We start from the raw sequence: 12225 nt of genomic DNA, 5'->3' as shown, positions 1-12225 counted from the left end.
ACCGGTTCTAATTACATTGAACAGAGATTATGAGTGCTTACTTTGGCAGCACATATACCCAATGGAGATTATGAAAGTTTTGACAAATATAATAAATATGTTTTCATTTAAATTATTTGAATATCCTTGCTAAATGATCTCTGTATATGGGCATTAAGTATGTTTATTTTTATGTATATCATTTTATTAGGTATGAAGATACTTGAGAATTAGAAATTAGTTACTTGCTTTTTGCTTTTCAAGAAGAAACAATCTAACGGGTTACACTTAAGAAAAGATTGCATCTTGGGGCGCCTGGGTGGCACAGCGGTTAAGCGTCTGCCTTCGGCTCAGGGCGTGATCCCGGCGTTATGGGATCGAGCCCCACATCAGGCTCCTCCGCTATGAGCCTGCTTCTTCCTCTCCCACTCCCCCTGCTTGTGTTCCCTCTCTCGCTGGTTGTCTCTATCTCTGTCAAATAAATAAATAAAATTAAAAAAAAAAAAAAAAAAAAAAAAAAAAGAAAAGATTGCATCTTATTTGAGGAGTTAAAGTAAAATTACTGATGTGTCTGTTTTATGAAGTATAAATGTAACAGAATTTAAAGGTCATATCATTAGCCAGTTTCATCTTGCCTTTAGTAACATTAGGAAGTTAATTGCCTTTTGCATTTTCATGTTCATTGTTCATATTCATTATGTAAAATTCAAACATTATGGAAAATAGTACATAGAAAGTGAAAGATTTCTCATTCTCTTGCTACTCTACATGCATGTTTGTCAGAAACTTGGGAGTATGTATTTCTGTTTTTAAAAAAAATTTTTCTTGGCACCTTTGTTTTTAATTTTCTTTAGAGCATTGAGATATATATATATATATATATATTAAAACAAACATGGAATAATATGCATTTTGTATCTTGCTTTTTTCACTTAATAGATACTGGATATTTTTCACTAGCTAGAGATAGAACTCATTTTTTTTTTTAAAGATTATTTATTTATTTATTTATTTATTAATTAATTAAAGATTTTATTTATTTATTTATTCAACAGAGATAGAGACAGCCAGCGAGAGAGGGAACACAAGCAGGGGGAGTGGGAGAGGAAGAAGCAGGCTCATAGCGGAGGAGCCTGATGTGGGGCTCGATCCCAGAACGCCGGGATCATGCCCTGAGCCGAAGGCAGGCGCTTAACCGCTGTGCCACCCAGGCGCCCCTAGAACTCATTTTTTAAGCAATTTTATAGTAATCCCAAACATTTTTCACTAACAGTGATAAAAAAATGACAGCTTTCTATGTGTTGAACTTTTGAGTTCTCTCATTTAAACCTCTCAATAACCTCAAGACACGTAGGCCTTTTATTATCTCTTTTTCCAGGTGAGGAATAAAAACTGGAACTTATAAGTATTGATCTGTCCAAATTCCCATAGCTAGGAAGTGGCAGAGCAGGGATCTTATTCTTGTATTGTACTTTTTAGTATTGTATTCTAATACTTCTTTGCTAATTTATGGGAGTGTTTTCATAGGATAAATTCCTAGGAATGGAAAAGCTTGGTCAAGAATGTGGCAGTTAGATTTTTGCAGCTAGATTAACTAGTTATTGTCTATTAACTCAAAAAGAGTTGTGTTTAAATAGAATTGAACGTATTGAAAGTTCCCATTTCTCTGAAGCTTGGGCAGCAATGATTTACCTTTACTAATCTGATAAGCAAGAAAAAATGTGTTAATGTGCATTTCCTTGGTTCTTAGAGAGCTGAGTATCTTTTCATTTGTGTTCGTTCTGTATATTCTGTGAGTTGCTTGTTTATATCTCATTTTGCATTTGTCTTTTTTTTTTTAAGCTTTTATTTATTTATTTATTTATTTGACAGAGAGAGACAGCCAGCGAGAGAGGGAACACAAGCAGGGGGAGTGGGAGAGGGAGAAGCAGGCTCTCAGCGCAGGAGCCTGACGTGGGGCTCGATCCCAGAACGCCGGGATCATGCCCTGAGCCGAAGGCAGAGGCTTAACCGCTGTGCCACCCAGGCGCCCCTCATTTTGCATTTGTCTTAATCATTTTGGATTTATTTTTAATCTTTATATATTATGGGTACATGCCTGTTGACTGTTAGACATCCTAAAAATGATTTCATCAGTTTTTTGTTTTTTAGATTTGCTTATGGTATCTTATGTATTAGTTTTACATTTTTCTTTAGTCAAATCTGTCGATCGTTTTTTAGTTCCAGTAGTTTTTCCATTGTGGTTGACTTGGGCCTTCTGGCTGTACAATCATGTCATCTTATAGGACTTAACAACTGTCATTTCAGATTCCTCAGTTCCTTTTAGATGATTGCTTTAAAAATGGTATCCCCTGCCGTATATTTTGTACCCAACCAAGACGGTTAGCGGCAATCGCTGTGGCCGAAAGAGTTGCTGCAGAGAGAAGAGAAAGGATTGGTCAAACAATTGGATATCAGATCCGATTAGAAAGCAGGTAACGCTGGTTCTCCTGTAGCCTATCTTTGATTGTTCTTCGAAAAGACTAATGTTTCTATTTCATTAAATACAGAGGATATGTTGATTGAAAAATTAGATGATCATTTTGCTTCAAGTAAGTCTTTGATAAGATGTTGAGGTCATGACTGAACTTAGTAAGGTTTTGAATACATAGCTTTAGAAAGAGTCGGGCCATAGATACACATCCGTTTTCATAGTTTCATGATCAAATACAAGTTATTTCACCTCTTTGAACCTTGGTTTTCTCATCTATAGAATGGGGCCAATAAAAGCAGCTTTGATGTGAAGTTTATAGTAAACTAAATGGTAGTAACTGAATTGATTATTAGAAGTGGTACTAGTAGTACCTTCTCGATGAGTGGTACCGTTTCTTTCCTTTCAATAGTTTGGATGTAGTAATTTCAAAAAGCTCCTCATTTATGATACACTTTTTTCCCTGAGCAAAAAGTGTTAAAGGATTAAAAAAAATCTTTTTATGGTTCCTTAACAAAATAATCCCTTAATTAATTAAAGACTGTTAATTAAAATTTTGTAAGATTATCAGGTACGAAATACATATTTCACATAACTTGGGTCATAAAGCATGCATACCAGTTCACCCTTATATTGGTAACCTTAAGAAACAAGTACATATGGGACTAACATTTAATGTGATCGTGTTTTCATTACATATGAGTTGTAATTGCATGCTTCTTTTTTATTTTTTAAAAAGGGTTTCTCCAAAGACACTTCTGACATTTTGCACTAATGGGGTATTGCTTCGTACGTTGATGGCAGGAGATAGTACATTGTCAACTGTGACGCATGTTATTGTGGTAAGAATATTGCTGAGTTTGCCATGTACAACTCAGATTGCTTAAAACTTTGAATATGTAATGACATTTTTAGGCTAGGATACGCATGAGAACCAATTTTTTTGAACAGCTTTCCTAATCAAGTTACTTTATATTGCCTGTAATTGTGGGAAATAAATACTTGTGTTACGTAGAGATATTCACAACTATCAGGTTTTAAAGTAGGTAAGTTTTTCAAAAGTGCTTTTTGTATGGGAAAGTGATACATGTGCTTAGCATTCCCCAGAATGGTGAGTGGTTTTCTTTTTTCTCTGTGCTTACTCATCTGATTCCTCCTTTAGCTAATACGTATTTCCCAGTCTTAGGGGTGCACTTTATAGTCCTTTAACTTCATAGGTAAGCTGCTAAATTAACTAGCTACTGATGAAGTAGATGAATTATCACCTTATTAAAAAATTCTAAGTTTTTATGTCAGAAAAACATTAGATTAAGTTGTATAAGTTTGCAATAAGTAGCTTTTGGAAACTTACTAGTTCTCTGCATGCCAACCAAAGGGTGCACCTGTGCTCTGATGCTAACGGAAGCGTATTTAAATACATTTTATATGTATTAAGAATACATTAAATTAGACTCCAGTAATTCCGAATTTGTTGTAGTTTGTGTGTCTTTTACATTGTCTAAGAGGCAGTGCTTTGTTACCCACAATCGGTTGTTCATGTCTGATTATTTCTGAATTGTCCATAATACAAAATTTTCATGAGTACCGATGGGCCTTAGTCGCATTTAATTTGCATTAGTATAAAACCTAGCAGCTCCATACTTTTAAAGACTTAGTCATCCGTAATGTTTTAACTATTCTGTGGTTTTGTTTTTGTTTACTGCAGGACGAAGTACATGAAAGGGATCGATTTAGTGATTTTTTACTTACAAAGTTAAGAGATCTGTTGCAAAAGCATCCAACTTTGAAACTTATTCTTTCTAGTGCCGCCTTGGATGTAAATCTTTTTATAAGATATTTTGGAAGTTGCCCAGTGATATATAGTAAGTTAAACGATCAGATTTCTTCAAGGATTTTTATGAAAGTATACTTTTTGGCATGACTGTATTTATTATTATAGGAATTGGGGAATGTTCCGAAGTAGAGAGCATGTCTCTTTGCTCTGAGGTATTACTCATTATTCATCTCTCTAGATTTTTTCATCTTCTCCTTTGCCATCCATACTCTTTGGTGCTGTGTTGTGAGGGCAATTCTCTAGTTTTTTTTTTTTTGCGGTTCTCCAGTCTTTTTTTTTTTTTTTTTAAGATTTTTATTTATTTATTCGACAGAGATAGAGACAGCCAGCGAGAGAGGGAACACAAGCAGGGGGAGTGGGAGAGGAAGAAGCAGGCTCCTAGCGGAGGAGCCTGATGTGGGGCTCGATCCCAGAACGCCGGGATCACGCCCGGAGCTGAAGGCAGACGCTTAACCGCTGTGCCACCCAGGTGCCCCTGCGGTTCTCCAGTCTTAAAAGGAAATGTGCTTTATTTGGGTCCCATACCCCCTTTAATTCTGTCCTACACTTTCCCCTTTGTTGCTAGACTCCTTGGAAGAGTAGCCTGCACCCCCATGCTTACTTCCTGTGTGCTTCTGCCAGGACTGCCACTTCACTTTTGTTCTGTCCTTCAACCCAAACTGGTTTTGACACCAGTCTTTAAAAAAAAAAAATTAAATTCCTCTTTAAAAATTGAAAAAGCTGTGTTTACCTCAGTGATATAGTACCAATATATATAGGAGAGAGGTTCAGAATTGCCCCATCCTTTTTCCAGCTTATGTCCTACTTTCCTGAGATTACTTGATGTTAAAGCTTCATGTATATCCTTTCACACGTTGTCCAGGCTCACACAACATATGCAGATAGACCCATATACATGAGACGTACAGAAATTGGTTTTCGAGAAATGAGCACATGCCTTATACGTTATTTTGCAGTTTGCTTTATTCATATGACGGTATGTCACGAAAAGTCCTCCAGGGTAGTAGCTGTAGGTATAGTTCATTATTTTTTTTGATGTAGTTCATTATTTTAAGCAGCTGTTTTAATATTTCGTAATACGAATATACCATGATTTATTTAACCATTTATCTTTGGATGCTTAGATTGGTTCTAGACTCTCCTCTCCCCCCACTGTAAACAAGGATGTAATAAACATCCTTGTGTGTATATCCTTATATACTGGCGCTTTTATTTCTAGGGAGATACTCCTGAAAGTAACATCGTTGAGTAAAAAGAGTGTATCTGTTTTTAATTTTAACAGATTTTGCCTCTGTACTTTTTCAAAGAGCTGAAACGATTTATATGTATTTCTGTAGTGCATGGGGCTGTTCATTTGTGCATTCTTACCAGGTTTACACAAAGATCTTAAGTTTTCTGTATTTCTCATGGTTGGCCCCTCCCCCCTTTTTTGTGTGTGAAATGCTCACATCTCAATTTCGTTGACAACATTGCCTCCTCTAAGTCTTGTATTCTGCACTAGAGCCTATATTTTCATGGTCTCCTTTGTGTGCTTATATTGGTATTTTATGGGATTCTTCCCTTGATCCATTTTTTTCCCTCTTCCTTACTCACCTTCCCTTCCCTTCCCTTCCCTTCTTCCATTTGTTTTTCCTCTTTTTTCCTGCTCTGTGCTCTACTCTACTAGGTACTGGAGATGCACAGGTAATGTCGCTGGGAGCTCTCATTCATGCCCTTGGCTTCTACTTTCTTTTTTATACTAATGACCCCTGAATCCTCATTTCCAATTCAAACTGTTCAGAGCTTTGGGCTGAGATGTCTTATAAGCAGCCCATTTCTAATAAGCCCCAAGCTAAATATTTAATCTCTTCTACAAAGTCTACTTCTCATGTGTTGCCTGTTTTAGTTAGTCAGACCATCAACCTAGTCACCTAAGTCACAAACCTGTCCTTCTTCTCATAATATTCTTGGATAATAAGACACATAAAATGTGTGTGTCTGCTAACTGAAAGCTTGTTTTGGCACCTCATGTTTGACATGTCTGAAACCAAACCCAACTCCGACCGGCCAACCTGTTGCTTTCAGCTTTCCTTGTTACCTCAGAGAATGACATCATCATCTACCCAGTTTTGTGAGCCAGACATCCAAGACACATGGTTGATGCTTCTTATCATGCCTTCATATCCAATTTAGTGCTGAGTTCTGTGGATTTTATTTCCTGACTATCTCTAGAGTCTGTCTCTTGTTCATTTTTATCACCAGTTTCATTCAAATGTTGTTCTTTTTCACGTGAATTATTGGAATGATAACCCAGTCTGTTCCACCCCTTCTGCTCTCTTTTAAATCTGTGCTCTCCATTGCAGCCAGAGTGGTCTTTTCTGACATGGAATTCCAAGGATGTTGAACACTCTCTTGAGCTTAAGACTTTGGGTAACCTTTACCTCAGGATGAAGACCTAAATCCTTAATAAGACTTAACCTGTGTCTTCTGCCTCATCTCAAACTGCAATCCCTGCTTTACTCTCTGTCTCCGCCATGTTCCAACTAGCTTGGCTGTTTAGTTTCTTGAAAATATCATACTCTTGCCCAACATAGGATGTTTGCACATGCTTTTGTTTTCTTCATTGTATGCTTTTCCCTCTCCTATTAGTTTAGTATTTTGTTTACCCCTTGTGTTGGTCCTCATCTTCTGTAAGACGATGATTTTCTTAGCTCATTCAGATCCCCCGTTATGTCGTGGTATCTTGTACTTCTCTCTGAGAGGACTTAGTACAACTCTGTTTTTACCTTTATATTCTGGGTTATTGGATTAATGTTGTCTCCCTTGCTAGCATGTAAGCTGCAGGTGATTAGGAGGCAGCCATGCTGCTTCTTATGCTTTGTATTCCTGGTCCTTAGCGTGATGGCGGACACATGATAAGTAGGTCATACACCCTGGAAGAAATAAGCAAATGAACAATTCTGTAACATAAAAATCAGAATTCTGTTTAAAGGGCGATATCATGAGGATTACTTGCCCTGTGGAATTGCTTTTGGATTTTATACTCAGGTTTATTAACTCAGGATTCTCATGTTTTTGTGTGCGTTATCTCTAAGATGCAAATGGACTCTTTAAAGTATTCCTATTATTTAGTACAGGGAAGACCATTCGAAGTAAAAGAAATGTTCCTGGAAGACATCTTAAGAACTACTGGATACACAAACAAAGAAATGTTAAAATACAAAAAGGAAAAACAACGAGGTAAGCTTTTTATCAAACAAATAATAAAGTACTATTGATACTGGGTTTTTAGAGTCTTATACTACAGAGGTACAAGGACACTTGAAAGTGTTTTTCCTTTGTATATAATCGTATAATATTATATTAGAATTCTGTCCCGAGCATACTTTTTACACTGTGGTTTGTGCTCATAAATTATAATCTGTAGAGAGGAACTGAAAGTGGATGCCAGGGTCGAGGAGGAGTGTGTCTGTATCCAGAGATGCACCCATTGTTGTAAGGGGGCAGAAGGGGATGGGCTGCTGCGTATATGATAGGCCACGTATGGTAAGAGTGCGGTATGCCACAGCAGGGCTCATAGGACGGGAGGGGGAGTGGGCGGAAGGATTGGAAAGAGTCGCATGTGGGTAATAACAGGCTTATCTTTCATACAAATGTCAAGTCTTCAAATCTTGTTTTTTGTTTTTGTTTTTGTTTTTTTTGGAGAGAGAGAGTGAGCCTGAGTAGGGGGTCGGGGGGTGCGGAGAGGTAGAGGGAGAAGGAAAGAGGAGGGAGCTCAGCACGGAGCCCAACATGGGGCTTGATCTCACGACCCTGAGATCATGACCTGAGCCGAAATCAAGAGTCAGATGCTCAACCAACTGAGCCACCCAGGTGCCCCTCAAACCTTGATTTTGTTATGAGCTGCATATGTACTTAGAATTTAGCATTATTTGCCCATTAATACATCTCTTATCATGACTTACACTATCTCTCAGCTTTTGAGTTGGGTGAGATTCTTTTTTGCTGATTTTTTTTTTTTTTAAGATTTTATTTCTTTATTTGACACAGAGAGAGACAGCCAGAGAGACAGGGAACACAAGCAGGGGGAGTGGGAGAGGAAGAAGCAGGCTTCCCACTGAGCAGGGATCACTCTGGGATCACGCCCTGGGCTGAAGGCAGACGCTTAATGACTGAACCACCCAGGCGCCCCTTTTTCGCTGACTTTTAACTACGTTATTCATGATAGATGATTTGCCTTCAAGCTTTGATTCCTTTATTTAGTCTGTATGACCTTGGACAGATGCCTTGAGTTCTTTGGATTCTCCACTTGAAGAAAAACAATTAGCAATGCCTATTTCACAGTGCAGTGCTGAAGCACTAATATACAGATCAAAAAGCTAGTAGGTCTCTAAATTTTTGAAGGTGAAAATGGTATATAACTTTTATCCCAAATAACTGGCATGGTGGTAGAAGTTCAGTAAATGGTTTTCTACAAAGTGCTGTGTGAATACTAGTCACTGATTTAAGCAATATTTAGTGTATGGCTAAAATACTATTCTTTGAATTCGGACTTACTTAGAAGTAAACTTCTCACTAATAACATGAACTAGATGATGTTTTTAAGCAGTTTCATGTGTCCTTTAAGTTTCAGTATAACACATTTTACTAAATTTTTTTTATAATAATTTTTTATTATATTATGTTAGTCACCATACAGTACATCCCTAGTTTTTGATGTAAAGTTCGATGATTCATTACTTGCGTATAACACGCAGTGCACCATGCAATACTAAGTGCCCTCCTTACTACCCATCACCAGTCTATCCCATTCCCCCACCCCCTTCCCCTCTGAAGCCCTCAGTTTGTTTCTCAGAGTCCATAGATGTTTTTTGTTAATGTATTTTGAAAAAGTAAATTCAAAATTAGGCCAATTTTTTAGTATTTTCAAATTCACTTAATTTTTGTAAACAAAGTGAAGCCTTTATCTACTTATTCTTTCTTTTGGTATTAATTTAGAAGAGAAACAACAAACCACCCTTACAGAATGGTATTCAGCTCAAGAGAATACTTTCAAGCCTGAGTCTCAGAGGCAGAGAACTGTTCCCAATGTGACTGAAGAATATGACTTATTGGATGACGGCGGTGATGCTGTCTTCAGCCAGTTGGTAAGACCTTGTTGGTTTCACACCGATATTTTGAGTGAAAATCGTAGTTTATAAAGAGCATCTTATGAGATGATAGTTGTTACTGCATTATTACAGTGTAATTCTCTTAGTTTATCTTAGGTTGCAACATATTTTCAGAACAACTTTCTAACGTACTTTTTTTGGGGGCAAATAATGCGGCATCTTTTGTTTTATTCCTCAGTTTAACTTATTTCAATAAAATAAATTTTTTGAAGAAGATAGTTATAGATGTTATGCATATACGTTATCATTGCTATTTTATCATCTCAAAAGCGTAAGAACCTGTGAGCTAAACAATGTAAGATAAGCTCAGTTAAGAGAAAATTGGGAAAAGGCTGTTGATATTAGAGGATATGATCTACCAACCAGCTGTGTGACTTTATAAAATCAGTTACACACCGTAGACCTTAGTCTCTTCTCTGCTCCCTTTCTTTATTCTATTTTGCCACAGAATCTTTTACAGATGAAATGTTTCACAGAAGCCTGAGTGCTCACCCTCAGTGCCCGCCCCCATCCCTTGTGTGGCCTCTGCTGCCATGGGTTTCATGGAATCTGTTTGAAAACCAGAATTAGCTGGTTTTCTCAGTCCCGGCTGGTCTTTCGTTCTGGCTTAGAATTCTTTAAAAGGCATTGGTGATTAGTGTGAGGCAAAATATTGCTGGGCCTGTATGCTTTCTAGAAAATTTAACCGTTTTGAGCATGAGAAGTACATATGCAGGTACCTAAACAGATATGTTTAAAGTTCTAATGCATCCCAATGAACTACACATGTTTCTAAAAATGCTTTTGAAGAATGTTTAGACGTTGTTACATAGTACAGGGAACATCCATTTGGTTCAGTGAACGGCATTTTGACCATAAAATTAGTGTTTCTTAAGCCTGAGTACGCACTAGCATCACCTCGGGAACTTCTAAAGCCCTATGGAAACTGGCCTCCATCAGCGGAGGTTCTAACGACTTGCTCTGGGGTGGGACCCAGCATCAGTGTTGGAAAACACAGCTGGGAGAGAGAACCACTGGGGTGCAGGTTTCCACAACGTTCTGCCAGAAGCACATTTCGTTAATGTTTTGACTGAATCATCCTCCTTTGTTTACAAACTCATTCTCAGATAAAAGATAAATGTAAGAACAAGATGCCGTATTATAAGTGGAACATTTGTGTTGAGATGAGAAACTTTTATGTCAAAGCCTGCGCTGTAATATATGGTTAGTAGTTCTTGGTGGCCATTATGGTCATCTCACATTTTTTGCACATAAAGGTTAAGCTGTTGGGTAATTTATAATCTTTGCTTTTTTTTTTTTAAAGACAGAAAAAGATGTGAATTGCCTTGAACCATGGTTAATAAAGGAAATGGATGCTTGTCTCTCTGACATATGGCTACATAAAGATGTTGATGCCTTTGCTCAGGTCTTTCACCTTATTTTAACTGAAAATGTTAGCGGTATGTATAATTTCTTAAAACAGATTTTTATTACTCTTACGGTTATTTATGGTAGAAGTGTGGTTTAATTCAAAGTGTGTGTACTACATTTTTTGTTCATAACCAATAATTTGTTCTTTTGGAGTACTTATTTCACATGGACATATCAGGATCTTATTAGCATAGTAGAATAAATAAATATTGTGTTAAATCAGCGTTTCTTTTTCTTTTTTTTTTTTAAAGTAAGTTCTATGCCCAATGTAGGGCTTGAACTCTTGACCCTGAGATCAAGAGTCCCATGCTCTACCGACTGAGTCAGTCAGGTGCCCCTAAATCTTGGGATTCTTAATCCATTTGTCTCCAGAAGGGTTATGTGGGGTCTGTGAATATATGACAGTTATATGCAAAAGTATGTTTATGTACAGGTATTGTGCATAGAAATATATTCCCCTTCCCTCCCAGGGGAATATCTTGGATTTTTTAAGAAATTTGCAGTTTCAAAAAGGAAGGAAAAGAAAGGTTAATAACTTTGTTCTAGATTTTGTATTTAGTAAATGGAGAATTTCAGCATACCTTTAATTATATAAGCTCAAGTACTAATTCACATGCATATGCTTTATGTCATGTGATGTGTGTGATAATGACCTATCCTGATTTTATTAGTTCATTATAGTGGATATTGGTAACCAGAGGTCAGTTTCAGAGCCCTGAAGCCTTCTAGGCAAAAGACAGAATGAAAGATCATAGAAGATCAGTACTGAAAAGGATTTAGATGTCAAATAATTTATCCCCTCATTTAAACTTCTCAGCATTATTATTATTATAATTATTATTGATCACTCCTTTCTTGAAACATTTTCTTCAGTTAACCTCTCATATTCCATGCTTGATTTATTTTCTTCTTTCTCGTCTCCCTCGCTGGAACTTCTTGGATTCTTTGGCAGAATTTTCCCCTTTTTCCTGACTTCTAAATGTGAAATGGCCCAGGCCTCAATCCTTTGGTGTTGCTTCTATTTACACTTAACTTCTAATGTGGATCTCATCTAGTAATAGTTTCAAATATTTATTTAAAATGACTCCTAATTTTACTGTTCCAGTCCTGACCTCCCCCCTGACTTGAGTATACCTGGTCACTTGACGTCGCCCCTTGGATGTCTATCAGGGGAATAAAACTAGATATGCCCCAAACAACTTTTCGTTCCCTTCTCTCTTCCCTCCTGACCTGCCTTTTCCTTAGTGTTTCCTAAGTGATCATAATCATTTGTAGATTTCTTTAAAAATGCGTGTGCCTGGCCATCCCAGACTTTTTGAAACTGAATTTTCACCTAGTTGCTGAGGCAACAAAACATAAAGTAAGTCATTTTTTAAAAAAGA

The 12225-nt window shown here is 37.1% G+C and overlaps 1 protein-coding gene across 2 annotated transcripts in view; it reads left to right on the top strand.

Moving 5' to 3' along the window:
- Window positions 1-12225, top strand: part of YTHDC2 (YTH N6-methyladenosine RNA binding protein C2) — a 67203-nt gene that overhangs the window by 12135 nt on the left and 42843 nt on the right. For both annotated transcript variants that reach the window (XM_045794909.2, XM_087862377.1), the window contains 6 exons: window positions 2287-2453; window positions 3189-3291; window positions 4155-4311; window positions 7395-7502; window positions 9261-9409; window positions 10737-10872. In XM_045794909.2, the coding sequence (XP_045650865.1) occupies window positions 2287-2453; window positions 3189-3291; window positions 4155-4311; window positions 7395-7502; window positions 9261-9409; window positions 10737-10872 (820 nt within the window). The remainder of the gene's footprint in view (window positions 1-2286; window positions 2454-3188; window positions 3292-4154; window positions 4312-7394; window positions 7503-9260; window positions 9410-10736; window positions 10873-12225) is intronic.

The sequence above is a fragment of the Ursus americanus genome, chromosome 5, assembly GCF_024610735.1.
Source record: "Ursus americanus isolate L20-20 chromosome 5, mUrsAme1.1.p, whole genome shotgun sequence".
Taxonomy (NCBI): domain Eukaryota; kingdom Metazoa; phylum Chordata; class Mammalia; order Carnivora; family Ursidae; genus Ursus; species Ursus americanus.
Note: the sequence above shows the minus strand (reverse complement) of the source record. Positions and strands in the feature narration are given on the sequence as shown.